This window comes from Enhydra lutris, unplaced genomic scaffold (genome assembly GCF_002288905.1).
Source record: "Enhydra lutris kenyoni isolate GAN:26980312 unplaced genomic scaffold, ASM228890v2 scaffoldscaffold1, whole genome shotgun sequence".
NCBI classification, from domain to species: domain Eukaryota; kingdom Metazoa; phylum Chordata; class Mammalia; order Carnivora; family Mustelidae; genus Enhydra; species Enhydra lutris.
In genome coordinates this window covers 32,283,448-32,304,138 of record NW_019154085.1, presented here as the reverse complement: position 1 = coordinate 32,304,138, position 20,691 = coordinate 32,283,448, and the positions used below count along the sequence as shown (strand labels likewise).

Below are 20,691 nucleotides of genomic sequence, written 5' to 3'. Positions count from 1 at the left end.
CAGAGCAGTAGAGCTCAAAAACTAAAATGGTCTTCACCAATATACACTCTTTTAATTTTCCAGTTGCAAAACGAGATACTTTAAAAAATGACCAACCACGACAAGCCCTTGGGTTGTTCTTTAAGATCCAAAGCTAATCACCCTCCATCCAATCGTGTAAATATAGCCTTAAATACATTGACACAGCTGATTGCTGTCCTATTGTTGGGACTTAAAAGGACAGCATTAAAAATCACACGCACACAATTGAGTGAATTGCCAACACCCACTGCTGTGACAATTACGGCCCCTCCTCTCAAAAGATGTAAGTGGGAAACCCTGATCCTTTTGCTAATTAGCTTCAGAAAAAGCAACTAAAAATGATGCAGGAACATGCCTCGTCTGCCGTGTGGATGGCGGGGCTGGCCCAGGGCAGGGGTGCCTGTACGTTGCCACAAATACTAGGCAGAGTTTGCTCTAAGACAGTCAAATAAATGGCAGGTCCTTTTGATTCCTGCCTCCTCTAACTACGAAAAATGTCAGAAGGATTCGAAGGAAAAGCAGAATGGTTTCCTCAACATTGTTCTCGGTAGACCTGAGCACTGAGCCAAATAGCAAAGGGGACCTCGACAGAAAGCTCAGGGGCCGTGTTTGAAATCAGGACCAACGGGGTTTTCTGTTTTCACACTGGAGGCAGAGGGAAGAGCCCAACCCTGAAGTAAGTGCCCAGAAACCAGGTGCTGGGATTCAAGTCCCTGGTTTCAGTGGCCCAGGTCCCACACTGCAGAAGAGACTTCCTGACCACGCATTTCTGCTAACTTTTCAGAGGACTGTTGATGCGCGTTCCTGGTCCTTCAGAGCGGAAGATGTGCCCCCGGAGGGCGTGCTCCCCTGACACGGCCTTCCTACGCCCCGTGAGGACACACGCAGGCTGAAAGGCTGTGTTGAGTTTGGTCAGCCTGTCTTCCCAACAGAGGCTGACCCCGCTCTTGCATTAATTACATTAAGTGCATTAATTAACACCGCCACGAGATAGGAGGTAGGGAGATGGAAAGGGAGCCCCCGATACTATTTAGTAGGTGAAAAAATCGGTTTACAGAAAGTTAACAGAAATGCAGGAGCAACATCCCGGAGGCCACTTTCCTCCTTGTCGGGGCCCAGGGAGGGTTCAGTTCATGGGTTGTATGGGGCCGCTCTTGCAGGCAGATGATGGCGCCTCCCCAGTTTGTAGGGAAGCATGAAACACCCAAATACGGGCCGAGGGCTCGCCCCAAGTTGCGGCGAAGCAGGAGAGAACAGGACACCCCGGGAACCCCGACGTACAGAGGTGCGGGCAGCCAGTGGGTTTCCTGGATCGGCAGAGTGGGGAAACACGACCCGGAGTTCTGCAACACGCACGGACACGGACGAGCGGATGCCCCCAGAAAGCGGGGCTCCGGAGGGAAACAGGCTCCTGCCCACGATCTCCCACGGGTGCTCCCGTCTCTTACCACCCCATGGTGCGGTCCGCGACGCTCTTGCCACCTGTGTGGGCACAGTCGAGTCCTCTAACAAAAATGTCACCCTGTCCAAGGAAGGCAGTTCTACACGACGCCACCCCTTCTCCGGACCCTAGTCCCAAGTTTGGACATGAGGCTCTGTGCCAGGCAAGGTCATAACGGAAGAGAAACACTGACCTCCAGCCTCTCAGATCATGCCTGTCTCTTCTGGATCGCCCAAACCAGGCCACAGTTCCTTCCGGCCCACGACTAGACCAAAGTCCGTCTAACAGGGCAGGAGACCCTCAAAGAACAGACTGTGGGCTTAGCCCGGCTTCCCCTGCAGCAAGATGCTTACAGACTGATGGTCCTAGGACACAGGACTTCCTTTCACACGGCAGCAACCCTGATCTCAGCTATCAGCAAAACGGACATGTGACTTAGGAGTTCTTTTTTTTTTTTTTTTTTTTAAAGAAAAATGTATTGTCAAAACTTGCCCACCTCAGCCCTTTCCTGTTTGGGCTCCCTGGCCCAGGGGACTCCCTTCCAACTCTTTGAGGTTCAGAGCAGTCCCAAAAACCTGTGCAGCATGGGCACAAAGGTAGTAGCACAGAGTCCCACAGACGCGTAGGTGACAAACTTGTAAGGCACTTCGATCTCTAGTCTCCGCCTGGCCTCCTTGTTCCTGGTGACCACCTTGAAGCAGGAGTACAGCACCTGCAGGGAGAGGTTTTGTACCAGCTGACGCACTAGAAGGATCAGCACGATCCCCACGGCGAATCTGGTCAGTCCCAAGACCAACATGTTGGTGGTGAGTGGCGGGATGTTCTGAACGACAGGGAGAGCCTCGACGGGCGCGGACGCGAGCTGGAAGAAGTGGTTGATCCAGAACCCGAGAGTCACCCCTGCCCCTGCAGCTAGAACAGTAGTGGTGTCCGCTCTGGTGGGGCTATAGCAGTCAGACACGGGGTAGTTGTAACACAGGAAGAAGGGCACCACGATGACACACACGGGGAAGAGGGGGCTGGCCGAGTCCAGGCGGTCGATAAGGGTCCAGGCAGGGTAGGTGAGGACGATGAGGACTGCAGTGACCAGGATGCCACCCAGCACATCCTGTGGGAAGGAGAGAAAAGAAGGACGTAAGCCCCCGTGGTCTGGCATAACTGTGGGTCAAGTACGGCCGCTTTGACATCGGAAGTACAATTTTGGCATTGCTTTACTTGGCATTGCTTTGAAAAGTGTAAAGTTGCAAAGATTTGAGAATGGGAAGAACACTCATGATATTCACGTTGTGTATTTCCCAGTTTTCTCGTCCTGTGGACAAATGTTTTCATGATGCGCAGCTCTAATGCCATTTTTTCTCCATCTTCTATCATTTTAACATTGGGTCGCAACGGTTGTCATCATCTTTGCAGAGGCGGTGTCGTCCTGTCTTGGCAGGTCAGGGGTGCGGGCTGGCAGGGGCGGGGGAGTTAGCTGCTGGGGGCGCCCTGTGCATGCCGCCAGCGGCTTCCGTCCCTTCTTTTTTTTTTTTTTTTTTTTTTTTAAATATTTTATTTATTTGACAGAGAGAAATCACAAGTGGAGAGAGAGAGAGAGAGAGGAAGAAGCAGGCTCCCCGCTAGGCAGGGAGCCCGATGCGGGACTCGATCCCAGGACCCTGAGATCACGACCTGAGCCGAAGGCAGAGGCTTAACCCACTGAGCCACCCAGGCAGCCCGGCTTCCGTCCCTTCTAAGGTACATTTATTTGGGGTGGTTTGGGAAGACATTCTGGATGGGGTGCTGCCAGAGCCCCACCTGTCTTGGCACCATTTTCAGAGACAGAATTTCAAACAGCACGCAGACTGTTTTAGTGAGTGGGTGTACCAGGCTTGTCTTCACTAATCCTTCTTTAGGACATTTTAGATTGGGGTCTTCTTTCTTCCATTCCTCCCTTTCTCCTCCCCCTGTGCCCTGCCCCACTCTATCCCTCCTTTCTTTTCTTAAATGCCTATTTAAAACATCTTTAGGGGTGCCTGAGTGGCTCAGTGCCTTAAGCAGCAGCCTTCGGCTCAGGTCACAATCCCAAGGTCCTGGGATGGAGCCCGGCATCGGCATCGGGCTCCCTGCTTGGTGGGGAGTCTGCTTCTCCTCTCTCCTGGCTTGTGCTCTCTGTCACTCTTTCTGTCTCAATCTTTCAAATAAATAAATAAAAATCTTAAAAAAAATTTAAAAGCTGGTGGACTTTTTTTTTGCTTTTACTAAATGCCATTGTTGGGGTGTCTGCTGCTGTGTGTTAAGCAGAGACCTGGACGCTTACAGGCTCCCAGTGCCCCCTCCTCCGCCCCCCACAAAGCGTGCTGGGAGCGCACCTCTCGCCTGCAGGCTCTGACAAACTCAGAAGCCTGAAAACATTCTGCGGATGAAGCAGTAGAAGGGAAAGGGGACTCCTGCTCACGCAGTCGTATGAATGCAAAATGGCACAACCCTTACGAGGAGGAAATTTTTGATTGAACCTCTGACCTACAATCTCTCTCTGGGACTTGACCATAGAGATATGCCTGCCTGCATCTGAAATGAGGTGTGTATTTATAAGTGGTCCTTGTGGCAGTGTCTGTGCTAACCAGGGACGAGAAAAACGCTGCGTTCCCCTGAGAAGGACCGGTTAGATCTCACTGTGGTATAGTCGGTCACGCAGTGCAATATGACATGGATGAGGAGGTTTCATTTGGGACATAGGATTTTTTTAAGGACTTATTTATTTGAGAGAAAGAACGAGAGAGAGAGAGAGAGAGAGCGCATGAGCATGTGAGGGAGGGGCAGAGGGAGAGGGAGAGCATCTCAAGCGAACTCCACACTGAGGACAGAGCTGACGTGGGGCTCCATCTCACGACCCCGAGATCACAACCTGAGCTGAAACCAAGAGTCATAAGCTCAGCCAACTCGGACCCCCAGGAGCCCCTCTGATGTGGGATTTTTAAAAGCATGGTGCAGTGTGTGTGGATGCTACCGTTTCCATTTTTAAAAAGATAAGGAGAATATATAGATACATTCTTACTTGGATATGCCAAAAGTTCACTTGACTGGCAGAGGACACAGTGGGCAAGGAGACCCTTCACAGGATGCCCCCGTGTGCATCTGGAACTTTGTCATCATGCAAACACATTGCCTCCTTTAAAAATTTTAAGTGAAATAATTCAGTCTCCCCTCTACCAACAGGATCTGCCTTGGATTCCCATATGAAGTGGGGATCCCAGCTGAGCCCAGCTGTGTCCTCCACTGGGGCCTTGGCATATCTGGTGAACGGGGGGCGGGGGGGGGGAACGGCCCACCAAAATGTCACCTGCTGAGGACTGAGAACACGTGTTTTGAGGGAAGGAGGAGACCCAGGTACAATGAATTCATTGAACTCAACACCCCAAACAAGCCTTTACTGTTAGTGGGGAGAGAAGATTCTACCACTCAGAGGGTCTCCTGGCAGCCCCACTGTTGTCCCATCTGAGCTCTGAAGAAGTCAGGACAAAAGAGTCCTTTTGCCTCAATGTATAAAACTCAGACCTGAAGAAGGCTGTTTTGGGACCCCTCTGGCCAAGGACTCTCCAAAGGGCAGAATCCATCTGTGCTCATACCTCCAGGCCCCAGTGCCCCATGTGAGCACTGGATAATACCCCTTGGCAGGACATGGTTCATGACGGCCCCTGAATCTGTCTCTGGCACAGACTCCTCGACCTGAAGGGGCGGCGGAGAAGCTGGTGACCGGCAGGCCAGCAGGGAAGGGGGCTGACGGGGCAGAGCCACGGTACTTAGAGTAACACACGCCTCTCCTAGACCCCCTGTGGGGCAGTCACTGCCAGGATCAGGGAGCTGCTGAGCCCCGAAGGCAGTGGGCAAGCCCAAGGTGCTCGAGCTCATGGACTGGTCAGGAAGCAAGAATTGCAGCCAAGCTGTCCCGAGACCACCCTGCTGACAGCAAGGAGGCATGAGGGGGCTCAGACTCGTTCAGAAGTACCTGCCAGTACTCCAGAAATACTTCGTGGGGGGCATTTCAGTTAGGGGTGGGGACAAAGTGCAGTTTTGCCGGGGTGGGGGGTGAGGTGTGGAGTGATCTTGTAGGTGTTCAGGGAAATTCGCATGATCCATATTGCTACTGGGGTGCCCCGGTGTCCCTGGCCACGGAAGCTCAGAGTCCTGCTGGCTGTACCCCACTCCTCCCTCCTCTCGCTGCCCACACCCCCCCAACTATATTCCAGAGACTCCTCCTTCAGTAAAATCCCTGCTCCTGCTGTCGCGATCCAGAGTTTGAACCTTCAAGTCACCTCCTGCCTGCCACTCTCCCTCACCCAAACCTTCACTGACTATCCTGAAGGCTGTTTCAATAGCAAATGTTTTCCGATTTTTCGGAATGCTTTGCAGTCATCGAGAAGGATTATTAAAATGCAGATTTCAGGGGTACCTGGGTGGCTCAGTGGGTTAAGTCTCTGCCTTCTGCTCAGGTCCCGATCCCAGGGTCCTGCTATCCGGCTCTCTGCTCAGCAGGGAGCCTGCTTCCCCCCCTTCTCTCTGCCTACTTGTGGTCTATTAAATAAATAAATAAAATCTTTTTAAAAAATGCAGATTTCGGGGGACTGAAGTGGGCCCAGGGGTCTGCACTGAACACCTGCCCTAACACCGAGGCAGGGAGCCCAGATAAAAACCCTGAGAAATACCAGCTCACAGATTGAGAGAGTCCAGCGTGATATGGGTTTGATTAGTCTATCATTCTAGGGCTTTCACTCACTGCTTTCCCATTTGAACTTTTCCACTGCACTTGGATAGAGCTGCTTGCTTTCCCCAAACATGCCCCGTACAATTCAGTCACCCCAGGTTTGCATTCCTTTTATGTCCCGTACACTTTAACCATCTCTATCAAGATCCTATCAGTGCATCTAAGGCTTGGCTCAAAAGCTATTTCCTTTCCAAAATATCCTTGTGTATCACCGCAGCTGGAAATAACCTCTCCCTGAACTGAACGCCGAGGCCCTTGCTCAACATCACTCAGAAAGCCCTTCCCTTCCCTTGCCTTTGCTGCGGTCCTGCGTCCACATGCTTTCCCCTGAGTTGATTACAAGACTCTAGTCAACAAAGGTGCATTCTCTTGCCCCTTGGCATTGTCCTCACTTCTACAATAGAGCCAAACACATAGCAGATTCCCAGTTTATAGTGATTAGGAGAATTTAATGCCTTTCTCTTATCCTGAATATCCCTAATCGGTAATACCCACTGTTTTGATACATAAAAGAAAATTTGCCTCTCTTCCTTCCTTCTGTCTTTTTTGTCACTGCAGTTACCAATTCCCAGACATCTGGTTGGAATATTCTTCATAAGCTAATTCTGTTCCTCTTCAGTGCATCAGGAGACTAGACGCTTTTGGTCCATAGCCCTAGCATTTGCAGCAAAAATAATCTTTGCCAATATGGCTGCTGGCATGGAGTTTTTTTCCTTCCAGCCACATGGTTGGATTTTCTGCCATAAAAGGTGATACTGTAATAAAGACTTTTAGGTTTTTTTGTTTTTTTTTTAAGAAAAATACTTGAACCATCTCAAATGAGCTTTCCATTTGGGGCTCTAATGGTCTAGTAATAAAATGATCCTAACGTCTCTAATGTTTGAAAATTCAAGAACAACTTTTTATACTATTCTCAAGCTACTCAGACTACAGGGACTGACAAAACTTGCCATCTCAGAATTGCATCTGCTGTTTTGATGTGAGCACATTCTAAACAAAGAGGGGAATTCTTTGGAACCTCTACCATTCGGCACAGTACATGGGGCCAGAGAGAAAACAGTTCCCAGGTCTTGGGGAAGGCGAAGATGGGCTGTGGGCAGAAGTCAGTGCACAGGGCACACGGCAGAGGTGGGCAGCCAGCAGCCAGCCCTGGGACAATGCTGTCCTGAGCAGGTGGATGTGACAGGGAGGGCAGAGAGAAGAGAGGGAAAGCCATGTGTGGTTTATAGGGAGATGTGGACGGCACAGGAGATCGGGGAAAGGGAATGGGACTAACACATGGTAAGAAAAGACATGACAAAAATGGCAGAAGAGATATTCCTTACTTTGGAAAAAAAAAAAGGTTTAAAACATTTTTCACAGAATATAATTGGACTGTGAAGCGTACAAAATATTCACCACCTTGATCCGATTATTCCACTCCTAGGAGTTTATTCTAAAAAAAAAAAAAAATTAAAGAAAATAATAAAGCTGTTCACAAAGATTTGTGTAGAGGAATGACTCCATTGGGTTAGTTCAATTCATACCAATTAAGTCCAAAAAGTAACAGTGCTCCATGACAGAAAAATTCAGGAACACAATCAAGTAAAAATAGCACAAGGAATGGGGCATGCATCATAATAAGAAAAATAATCTAGAAAGATATAAAATCAAGCATACTATAAGATAAAATATGTAATAACATGCAATAAATAAATAATATGCAATAATATAGCATGAATATTTGAGAGGATACATTTCTGGAGCCTTATTTTTTATGGTTTCAAAGTAACCCAAGGTGAGATAATATCAAGCAGAATACATACTTTGCATAAAGGATGCTCGTAGTTTTATAGAAATACATACTTGCATGCATGGGTAAAATATCAGAAGAAAATCAACTAAAATGTTAAAAGCAGTTTTTTTCTGTTGGCGTATTACAGATGATGATTGTCTTCTTTGTGCTTTGTAGTATTGTGTAAATTTTCTGGTCAACACCTAGTATTTTATTATAATAAAAATATAATCCAGGTGAAGAAATCAGGATGTTAAAATTAGACTGTTTTGAAATAGATGAAAACAGAAATAGTTACCTGATGCTTACAAAATGTTCGCATGATGCTAAGAAAGGAAGCGCCCCCAAGCATGATATGACCGTCTGCATTACCATTCCTCTAGGATGTAACTACGTTGAAAATAAGGCACGTGAGATCTGTAGTCAGGGCTTCCCTGTCGAGCATATTGTTCAAAATATAATGAACCTTTAGTTCCATTTACCATCCTGGGTTTGAACAAAACCTTTTCAATTATTTGGAAAAAGTCATCACACAAGACTAACATTTTCCAAGTTAGAAGGCAGAAGGACGACTTTTGTACCTATTCCCATTTTCAGTTATAAGACTCAGTACTTAGATAAAAGCTTGAGATTTATTTTGTCTCATTACAGAAAACAAAAATTAAGACGGGCAATCTGGAGCGTTCTGGAAAGAAATGCTAATCAAGCTAGCCCAAAGCATCAGGACAAACTCCAGCGAGTGCTTATAGAAACACATAAAATCGTGTTTTTATTCTTAGCCAAACAGAAACGCTCCTCCTGGTCAGCACCTCCAGATATTTCAAGGCACAGGCCCCCACCCTGAGAACGAACGGTCAGCGTTTCTGAATTCTGACCCTACAGCGCGACCCCAACGGCAGCTTCCTGCCGCAAACTCACATTCCATCTCCAAACATCTTCACTGAAGAATGCTACTGAGCAGAACAACACAAGGTTAGCTAACTAGAAAGAAGGGGGTAGAAGAAACCCATTCATTCGATTGTTAGGAAAGAATGCATTCAAGATCTCGGAACTATTTATGCCGAGAACTCTACTCTGGGATTCTGCCATCTTCCCCTCAGCAGGTCCCCCGCTGAGAATGTGAAGGGCCCTCCGCCCTTGGCTGCCTTCACAGAGCAGGCCGCAGCCAGGAGCGGAGGAAAAGCCAAGACCCACTTCTTTGTAGGCACAGTGAATGCCCTCAGTGTGGGCAGACCCCGACGTTAAAACAAACTGGAAAAAAAAAAATCCAAACTCCTACAATCATTCTAGAAAATAACTTTTAGTTATCGATCAGCATTTCCTAGTTAACACACTCTGAATACGTCCTCATTTCCATGCTGGCTCACAGTTAGTTCAATTTCTGAGAATAATGCCGATGAGATTCAGCAGAAGCCAAATGGCAAGAGGGAGGCAACGCTGTTCATGAATATGAATATGAACGATTATGGAGAGAGACCTACATGTTATGTGATTAACATATGTATAGGGGAGAAAAAGCGAATGCATAAGTTCAAAAAATATTAATTTCCCATTGAAACACAACAGCGTTCACAGGGACCAAGCAAAGGCAGGAAGACTGACCTTGCCACATGGTGTGAACACAAGCGGTCGACTCTCCTGATAGTCATGGCTCTTTGAGGGGGGGCTCTGTCGCTGATCCCCCCCTTGCCACGACTGTCTCCTGAGCCACCTGACAGCCAAGCACAAATCTAGGACTAAGGGTCACTAGGCATGGAAATCTACGGCCATAAAGAGAAAGCTCTGAAAAGGACCTTTTGAAAACTCACCAAGCTCAGGAGTAACTATGTGAGATAGAAGAAAGCAAGCCACCTTTCACCTTCTGCAATTTTAAAATAAATGCTCACTTTCTAAGGGAGCACATTTAAACCTTCATTAGAAATTATGCTAATTTGTTTTTTCTTTTTTTAAAGAAAAGGGTTTTCTGTAAGCGTGTTAAGAGAAATGACATAAAACTTGGGCATGAGGCAAAAACCAAAAAACAAAAAACCTCCTTTCAATGTCATATGCCGGAAAAGGCCACCCAAGGATTATAGAAGGGATGGTGCTCTGTTCACTGTTTACTACTGATTGGATAGAGGTCTTGGACTTCATGATGTGACCGGCTAGTTGCTAGATTTTTGTTTGTCAGAGATGCAAATAATTTCTGTCCAGTGGAAAGGATAACCTCAAAGTTGACAGTTTGTTGCCCTATAGGACAGGAAACAATTTTGTATATAACCCAGCAGTCTCAAAGTAGTATTTCTTTATTAAATTATCTATAAATATTTCATGCCATATATCTTGTAGTTTCCTTCATTAACTAATCAGGTGAATAAAATTTTTGACACTTTTTTTTGTTTGGGCAAGAGTTAGGATTATACCATTGTAGATGATACCCAGGCAAGTAAATAATTATTTCCATGTGTATTCATTTGACTAATTATCTTGGATGACTGAATATGTGCATTCCCTATACTGACCACCACTCTCACCTCATTTTACTTTGTCCATCTCTTAAAATGGCACTGCTTTACTAAACAAGTAAAAAAGGCTGGTGCCGTGTTTCCTAATGTGATGATGTAATAAGATACCACTGCATGCTTCTTATAATACCAATATTAGCTAAACAGATACTTCGGTATGTACCCCTGAGCCTCAGTCCGCACGCCGCGTGGTTTCGGAAACAATCGCTAGCTTGTCTTGGCTTCACAGAATCTAACAAGTCCAAACAGCAGATCTTCACGGGGCAGACAAAACTCCCCCACCCACAATTCGCATTAATATGCAGAGCTCTAACTATAATGAATCACAAGGCTTGGCAGGTCACTGGGATTAAGACAGGAGATCAAGCAAGCTTCGAGACAGGTTATAACATCATTTTTGACAACTGCTAAGCAGCCTGTTAGAATGACAAGCATAGGGAAGGGCAACCTGCTAGAAGACACAAAAGGCACTGTCAAACATTTAAGCGATTTTTCTCCAATCTGGGTGGGCAGAGGGGCCTCTGAGCAACAAGAGAACAGAAGAAAGTCATGTTCGATGTAGTATTATTGAACAGGCCCATGCAGGTTGAAATTTAATTGGCATTGTCCCCATAGTTGCTGGGATATTGTATAGAGGCTGTTATGGTGCTTCTCAAATTGTATCTTGCATTAGAATCTGCTGTGAGGCTTCCTAAAAGGCATGTTCTGATTCAGTGGGTCCGGGTGGGGCCTGAGAGTCTGCATTTCTAACCAGCTCCCAGGGGATGCTGAGGCTGCTGGTCAGGGCCCAGTCTCACCTTGCTCAACCCCTGAGGCCAACATGGGCTTTTCTCAGTGAATGTAGCAGGTCAGGGCTGCTGGAGGGCTTCTTTGAAACACACACAAAAGACTAAAACTTCTGGATTATAGGAGTACCATACTTGAAAGTGAGCGTAGAGTTTTTGAAAGTCCTAAGGTGATCCTCTGATGTAGAAACTCTTGTGTATAAAGACGTACGAGAGAGAGATCTGAGAATTCTTTGTTGGCCTAGTAACAGGGGTGCTCACAATTGGAGGGAAAGAAAATCTGTTCCAGCCCTTTGTCACTGACCTTAGGAAACACTGGCTTGAACCCTCGAGTCCTGACCCCCTGTGGAAACACAGAAATTCTAGGCATAACCTGTGGCCCTTGCATCACGGTAGGAACTAGAGATTAGGAACCTGGAAAAACACGAGTCTTGCTCTGTAGACTATCCTAGTGATGTCAAATACGGCCCCGCAGTGTCCTTGATGAGGCTGGACGATCCCAACTACAGGATTTCCACTTCCTCGTCACTAAGTATGTGCTAAGTGAGAAGGAGGCAAAGCCATGTCACTTTATGAGAAGTGAGAGCCAGGATACAATGAGGCACAAGACTGGTACGTGGGCGACCCTTTGTTTTCACAAGTGCGGGGAGATCTCGGGGTATGGTACAGAAAACCATCTACGCACATGAAATAATTTTATGGAGGTTTCCATCTTTTTTTTTTTCTTATTTAAAGAATCAAATCAATTGTTGCACTTACAGGAACACTTGAGTGCATTAAAAAATATGATACATGAAGTATTTACTTCCTTTCCCATGTGAGCATGTTTTAAGGAACATTCCCCACAGACATACCTTAAACACGGACCCCAGTGGTGTTTTGAGATCAAAATTAAATTCTGGAGCTTGTGCTGATTTTCAGAGGACAGGATGCAAGGCAGCTCCTTGACTCCTCTCTGTCTGTCTGCTGTGGCCCAGTTGGGTCTGTCAGATCAACAGCAGGACAGACTGGGGTCATAAGACCAATTCTTGGGCAGTTTTATGGCTGTATTGGATAAACACCCCCTTTGCCCTTTTTGGCTAGAGAAACACTGCTGTTGCTCTCTGCAGGCAACGTCGTCCAGCTCAACTCAACTCTTCGAGGTGAGCTTCTCATTTTGAAACAGCACTACAGAGAAGGGCTGGGTGTATAGTAACTCTGTTGAGAAGTGGCTTCCCTTTGTCAATCAGGTTTGGGAGGTAGGATTACAGCAACGAAGAGGAATTTTGCTAATCAATGGTTTGCCAATTTGATTGATTCTCAAACAATAAACAGATAAGAGATGTAAGCTCTTTGAAACTCACGTATCTGTTTCATTGCCAAAATCCATATTAAGTGTTGCTTCTTGAAGAAAAAAAAACACAAAAAAAAACGAAACAAGACAGTGCAGGGGAATACTAAGAAATGCAAGTACCCAGTCAAAGAAGTTATTGTTCATGACACTAAAGTCTGAAATCTCCCTTCTAGGAAATCCTCATATAAATAATAATAGAGCTCAAATATTTATTAATGCATCCATTCAGGAGCAATCATGTGCTTTTATTTTCAACTGGCTATTACACACCAAGAAATATAGGAGGATAGAGGGAGAGTAAAATGCAGTCTCTGTACATTAAACAAAAATAGCTTTACTGTTTTCGTCAAAAACAGTATTACAAGTGCATTGCAGAGGCCTCTGTCCGTAACCACCCCCTGACACACATGATTTCACAACTAATGGAGCCATACTCTATAAGCTGTTCCATGGAGTTCCAAAGCTTTCTTTCATTGACAATATGTCATACACATTTTTCCATGATTACAAGCATGACTCATTAAAGCATTACTCCAATGGCTATGGGACACTCCACTCTGTGGAAACACTATACGTTACTTAACTAGATCTGATCGATGGACATTTAGTATATTCTCATTGTTTGCTTTTAAATGCATTAATAACATCCTGGAGGGGTAGTACAGAATGGTAATTAAAAGCATGAATTCTGAAGTCAGACTGCTTGATTTTCAATCTCCATCCAATCTCTTACCAACTACAGAACCTTGGTCAGATTACTGGACCTCTCTCTGCTTCCTCTGTAAGCCTGGGATAACAACAGCACCTCCCTAGTAGGGTTGCTATGAAGTAGTCAACTGTCCTGTGAAGAAGTCAATGCATGCAAAACACTGAGAATGGTGCCCAGTAGGTTATAAGTACCTTATAAATGTTTGCTATCGTTTTCATTTTTACACTTGTGTGATTATATGCTTTAGAGAAAACTCCTAGAATTGGGCTAGAAGCCCAGAAGACGAAGAATGTACACTTTAGACATCCATATATTCTGCAAAATGCCCTCCAAAAAGCCTATACTGATGGGTTATCCATAGCTCTAAAAATAGTCCTCCTTGCTTGGCAGATCTGAGATCTGAAAACTCACTGTTATCTGACCAAGCCAGTTATACCAACTTAGTACATACTGTGGGCACATGGAAATGGCAAGAATCCAGTTCAGGGACACTGAAGGACAGGACACAAAGAATTCTATACCTAGCAAAAATATCCTCCAAAGAAAAAACCGAAAGTGAAACAAAGCCTTTTCCAAAAGAAACGAAAACTGAGAGAATTCATTACCAGCATAACCATGCTGGAACAAACACTAAATAGACTAATGGAGGCAGAAAGAATGAGATGCCACATGGACAAACAGAACTGTAGGAAGGAATGAAGAACAGAAAGGATAAATACACAGACAAACCTAAATACACGTTCACTATGAAACAATAAAATTAAGTTCTTGTGGGCTTTACATCTACGTAGAATTGAATTTCATTTAATGACACACTCCTCCCAGGGAGTGGCGAGGTACTAATTTGCATTTGACTCTCATAAATCAAGGATGCGTGTTGTAATCTCTTGGGTAACCACTAAAAGAACTGTGAAGACTTTCTAATAAGCCCACAGAGGATCAGAACCAGGAGAGTTACAATACTTGACTGAAGTTGGCGGACTTTTACCATCTGACATCAAGACTTATACAAAGGTATAGAAAAGAGAGAGATGGCATCGGGATGAAGACAAACACAAGAGAGTCGAGTGTATACACATAGAGAGCGTCAACAGTCATTTGATTTATGACAAAACTGATGCTTCAGTAAATGGAAAAAGGACAATCCTTATCAATGGTGTTGCGCATACTGGGTATTTCCATAGAATACAGATGAATCAAAAATCAATTCCAAGTAGACTGCCCATCTAAATAAGAAAAGCAAAATAATAAATCTTCTCAAACACAAAATATCTTCAAGACAGTGTGGTAGGCAAAAGTATCTTAAACAAGACACACAAAAAATTGTAAATGTAGGTAAAATTTGATCATTGGGCTATGTTAAAATTTAAAAATGTCTCTTTACCTAAAGATACCACCAATAGGCTCTATTGGCAAGCCACAGGATGGGAAAAGAAATTTGCTATACTGTACATATATCTGACCAGTGACTCACCAACAGAGACAAGCAACCTGGCCAAAAAAAAAAAAAAAAAAAAGAAAAAGTCAAAGACAAAAGGCACCCAACGAAGGAGGCTATATAAATGGCCAACAATCACATGAAAAGGGGCTGAATTATTATGCATCAGAGAAATCAAAATAAAAGCACAATGAACTACCATCACACACCCAAGGGATGACTACAATGTAAATGGCTGACATCAGGAGGGTGGGGAGAGATGCAGAGAACTGGACATCTCATAGACACCAAAAGGAGTGAAAATTGGCGTTAATTCTTCAGAAGACGCAACGGTATATCCTAAAGCTGAGCCTACCTGATGACTGAGCAATTTTACTTCTACATTTATACTCCTAGTCAGATGTACATACTTGCTCTAAAAGCCACATCAGAGGCACCTGGGTGACTCAGTGTGTTAAGCCTCTGCCTTCAGCTCAGGTCATGGTCTCAGGGTCCTTCGATCAGCCCCACATTGGGCTCCCTGCTCAGCCGGGAGCCTGCTTCCCCCTCTTTCTCTGCCTGCCTCTCTGCCTACTTGTGATCTCTGTCTGTTAAATAAATAAAATAAAATCTTTAAAAAAAAAAATAAAAGGAAGCTCAGAGTAGCATCATTTATAACAGCCTCAAGCTGGAAACAATCCAAAATACCCATTGATAAGAGAAGGGATAAAGTGTGATATAGTCATATGTTCTAATACTATCCAGCAACGAACAGTAGTGAACTAAAGCTACATACAACAGGGGTGAATATCACAAATTAGTAAGTGAAAGAAGCCCAAGGCAGAAGAATGTCTAGCGTGTAATTCCATTTACAGGGAGTTCCACTAGGGGGTGGGGTCAGAGACCTGGGGAGGGTGTCCCTGGCGGGGTACAGTGTAGAGGGCATGGCGGGGGGGGCACTTCTGAGATACTGGTAATGTTCTATGCACTGCGACCTGGGTGGTGGTTACTTGGGGGTGCTTACTTACCTCTCCCTCTCTTCTAGGTGCTACTTACACACCTATATCCAGGCCCCAGATTCTCCATGAAATTCTCAAGTCCGTTAGGAACTACAGAACCTTCTTCCTCATCCTTGGCTGTAACATCATCCTATTTGCTCAATGAAACGTGGGGGGTACTGAGTGGCCTGTCTTCAGACCCCCTTCCTTCTCTCCTAAGAACTGGGCCGTCAAGGAGCCTCAAAGCTTCGTGCTGCTGAGGCCTGTTCCACGGTCCCTTCTCGCACAGCGAGACGCCGGCCACATTCGACTCGGGGAGTTCGAGAAGCTGGAAATGGAGCAGCTGTGCATACACGGTATTCACTGTGGCAGTGACACACCTAATACCTTGTTCATGAGTTTATTCTTTCAGGCAGAAGGAAATAATGTTGAACAAATATGAGATGATGTGAGCTAGACTTCTCCTACGGTGAAGGCAGTATTCAGACTAACAGGTGTATCTTTTCAAATCTACCTCAATAAAGTACAAAGAAATAAAAGACAAAAACATTGATTTAGGAACTGATTACAGATGCCATCCCTACCCCTCGATGTTTACTGTGCACTTACTGCCCGCTGGCAGGCACTGGTGGGAATTGCCAGGAATGCAACGGTGAGGAAAGTAAGATTCTTAGCCTCAAGAGCCTAATGGTCGAAAGGATGAACACAGCCAACCGCATGCCTGTATCTTAGCTTGCTCTTAACGGCTAATAAAGTGATCTTTACACATCCAAATGCACACTGACCTAAGACACTTCGGATGAAAATCTCTCAGGTGTCCTAAAATCTATGAAATAGAAACATTTGTAGATGAGTTAAAAGAAAGAAAGGTCGGGAAATTCACATTCCTTCCTTTTCTCTTGGCAAAACATAGGTTTCCCTAGAAGGTGCACTTCTTGGAAATTACCATGAGCAGAGTTTTTCAGAGTCTGCTTAATAGAAACTAGATGACAGTGGGAACAAGGATCGCGAAGCCCAATGGAAATGGTCAGCTGGTCTCCTGGGTCATTCCCACCTCCTGCTGAACTGGGGACATGGAGAAGGTAAAGGTGCCGTCCCCACAGCTCCTCTGGAAGTCAGGTCACCCAGCCAGTGCACTCACGGGGAAGCCACCTTCCTCTGCTGCTTCTGTGACCTGGTGAAGTCCCGGCAACACGAATTGAAGCGGCTGGTCTAACGATTCCGGTGTCTAATCACTGGCTCCTAGTTTCTAGAAGCATCTCTGGGCATAGTTACAGTGGTGGGACTCAGCCTAGCATCTGTTCATGCAGTTGGTGAATCTGTGAGACGTGGGGCTCATGACGGGGGCAGTGGCGTCGTCACCAGCAGCCCTTTGGCTTCTGGGGGCAGCAGCAGCTACGGGCTCTCTCTGCCCATCAAGCCCTTCCCATGTTCTGTGAGCACCACATTCCCCTGTTTAAATTCCCTTTGCTAAATATCTAGAGTTGATTCTATATTTTTCACTCCAATATAGAGTTTTAGGTTGTGCTTGTTTTCAATAAAATTTTACTGTTTAATTAGCAGTTACCAAGTGCCCATCAATAGATGTCAGGACGGAGGCAGTCCAGGAACGTACAAAGTAGCACAAACAAATCACACTCAATTTGAGATCAGAAATTTCCACAGAAATAATTGAGAGTTGGCCAGAGAGAGACCTAGAATGCATCTTAAAGTAAACACTTAGAATTTCCTTCACCATTAGTGCACCTGGTGGCTCAGTTGGTTAAGTGTCTGCCTTCCACCCAGGTCATGAGGGATCGAGTCCCATATCGGGCTCCTTTCTCGGAGGGGAGTCTGCTTTTCCCTCTGCCAGCCGCTCTCCCTGCTTGTGCTTTCCCACTCTCTCTGGAAAATAAAGAAAAAGAATTTCCTTAACTGTATAAAATGGGATAGAGCCTTGGGTGGGTGAGCCATGTTAGATTGGTTTCTTTGACTTTAAATGTTTAAGAACCTCGGTAGACTCACAAACTGCTTCTGGGATTTTTTTTTATTCTTACCAGAGAATCTCATGGGACACCTGTTCCACAGAACTCTGCAAAAAGCAACAGCGAAGAGTACTCTGTTTTTTTCACTTGATACATATTAACAGATTTCCGTGTTCTAGAACTTTTTTTTAAAAAAATTGGAGTCTCAACCTTGCCATTTGCAATGATGTGGATAAAACTAGAGGGTATTTTGCTGAGCAAAATAAGTCAATCAGAGAAAGACAATTATCATATGATCTCCCTGATATGAGGAAGTTGAGAGGCAAAGTAGGGGGTTTGGGGGGTAGGGAAGGAAAAAAATGAAACAAGATGGGACCAGGAGGGAGACAAACCATAAGAGACTCTTAATCTCACCAAACAAACTGAGGGATGTCAGGGGGAGGGGGTCAGGGAGAGGGTAGTGGGGTTATGGACATTGGGGAGGGTATGTGCTTTGGTGAGCGCTGTGAAGTATGTAAACCTGGCGATTCACAGACCTGTACCCCTGGGGCAAATAATACATTATATGTTAATTAAAAAAAAATTGGAGTCTCAGAGTTCAGTCATTAAGCATCTGACTTTGGCTCAGGTCATGCTTCTAGGGTCCTGGGATAGAGCCCCATGTAGGGCTCCCTGCTCAGTGGAGTCTGCTTCTCCCTCTCCCACTCCCCCTGCTTGTGTTCCCTCTTTTACTGTTTCTCTCTCTGTCAAATAAATAAAATCTTAAAAAAAAAAAAATTGGAGCCTCTTCAGCTTTTATTCCTCTATATTTCTCCCCTTCTCTCCCTAGTCTGCCCTTCTTTCATATTTCAGAGTATAATATAATTTTTAAATTTACATCTACTAAAATTCACCTTTTCGAGTTCATAGTTCGGAGGTCTGACCCACGCAACAGCTAAGAGAACCACCACACACATAAGGACACAGAACAATGGCGTCATCCACCAGAACTCCTTCACACCACTCCTTTCCAGAGAAGCTCTCCTACACCCCCAACTCCTAGCAACCACTGATCTTTTGTCCCTCACTACAGTTTTGCCTTTTCCAGATGTCATATACAATATACAATCTCTCAGTGAACATAATTCACATGAGAACCAACCGCTAAGAGTTTGTTCTGCGTTACCGCTGAGTATAATCCATCCTGTGGAGGTATCCTGGTTTGCTTATCCATTCACCGGATGAGGGTATCTATCTGGGTTGTTTCCAGTTCGTAGAGATTATGAATAACTGCTTTATCATAAATACATAATTATATAATGTTAAATAATTGGATGTTGTCCCAGGTCTTAATGGATAGTTTGTTTAATTGAGCAATTCCTTACTGCTGCACATTCAAATTATTTTTCATGCTGAAATATCTTTATTTTTAAAATTTTTTTTTAAAGATTTTATTTATTTATTTGAGAGAGCAATAGCAAGAGAAAGCATGAGCAGGGGTTGGGGAGAGGAATAAGCAGACTTCCCGCCGAGCAAGGAGCCTGAGGTGGGACTTGATCCCAGGACCCTGAAATCATGATCTGAGCTGAAGGCAGACGCTTAACTGACTGAGCCACCCAGGTGCCCCAATGCTGCACTATTTTTTTTTTTTGAAGATTATTTATTTATTTACTTGAGAGACAGAGATCACAAGTAGGCAGAAAGGCAGGCAGAGAGAGAGGAGGGAAAGCAGGCTCCCCGCTGAGCAGAGAGCCCGACGCGAGGCTCGATCCCAGGACCCTGGGATCATGACCTGAGCTGATGGCAGAGGCCTAACCTACTGTGCCACCCAGGCGCCCCTGCACTATTTTTAAAGAACACTACCCCCAACATGTTCAATGATTCTTTAGGATAAGTACCTGGAAAAGTTATGCATTGTACCTTTTACTGCTTTTGATACATATTAGATCAAAAGGTCCCCTTATGAGAATATCCTATTACTTAACTCCTTATCATCACTGATTTTATTTTTCACCAATCTCACAAGCAAAAATTTTAAAATGACATCTCACTTTCACCTGTCCTTCATGACTTCTATTACATCCCTGTAAATACAGGTGAGATTGATTCCTTATGCTTATTGGACATTTTTACTTTTTTTCTTTCAGGAATTGCCTGTTCTTGTTGATTGCCTGTTCTTGAGTCCTCATAATAATTGTTTATCTATCATTTACTACATTTGTGTTTTTAATGATGAATTTCTTTTTTAAGATTTTATTGATTTGTCAAAGACAGCGTGCACGATTAGGGGGAGAGGTAGATAGAGGGAGAAGCAGGCTTCCGCTGAGCAGGGAGCCCAATATGGAACTTGATTCCAGGACCCTGGGATCGTGACCTGAGCTCAAGGTAGATGCTTAACTGACTGAGCCACCCAGGCATCCCTTAATGATGACTTTTTTTTTTTTTTTAATATACAGAACTTTAGTGTATGCAGTCAGCTCTTTTAACTTTCCTTTGTGGATTGTTACATTTCACATCATGACTTTTTCTATTTTAAGCCTCCATAAATATTCATTAATGTTTTCTAATCTTTCCGGTTTTTGAGACAGTGTGATGAGTAGAAGAGGCTTCCTGGTTGAGACCACGTCACCTCAACTTGAGCACCCTGGATTTGCTTCTGCCCCTGCGGCTCTGAACTACTGATAATAAATGTGTAGGATTCTTCTTTTCTAAGGGGTACATCAGTCATCTGAAGGTGAATAGTTTACTGAACTAAATCGAATTTTTTTTATGATTGGATTTAGAAATAGGCTCCATTCTCAGGTTTCAGGGGGTTAGCTGAGGATCACAGCAGATCATTCTCCCTCTCCTTCCCTTTGTTCCACTGGTAGGAAAAACCAGTAACGATGTAGAAAATTGCAAGGAGAATAAAGTGCATCCGCATGTGCATGTCAACATTTTCTGGAATGTCACAGCAGCAGTGAGCATTATGGAATATATATATATATATTTTAACCAAGGGGCCAAAGAATATCTTTCAAAAATC

At 44.7% G+C, this 20,691-nt stretch overlaps 1 protein-coding gene across 1 annotated transcript in view; it reads right to left on the bottom strand.

Annotated features, from left to right (window-relative positions):
• Positions 1-2,018: 2,018 nt before the first annotated feature.
• LOC111138525 (sphingosine-1-phosphate phosphatase 2) overlaps positions 2,019-20,691 on the bottom strand; it is a 106,665-nt gene continuing 87,992 nt past the window's right edge. The window contains exon 5 of the mRNA XM_022496306.1: positions 2,019-2,570. Within this exon, the coding sequence (XP_022352014.1) occupies positions 2,019-2,570 (552 nt within the window). The remainder of the gene's footprint in view (positions 2,571-20,691) is intronic.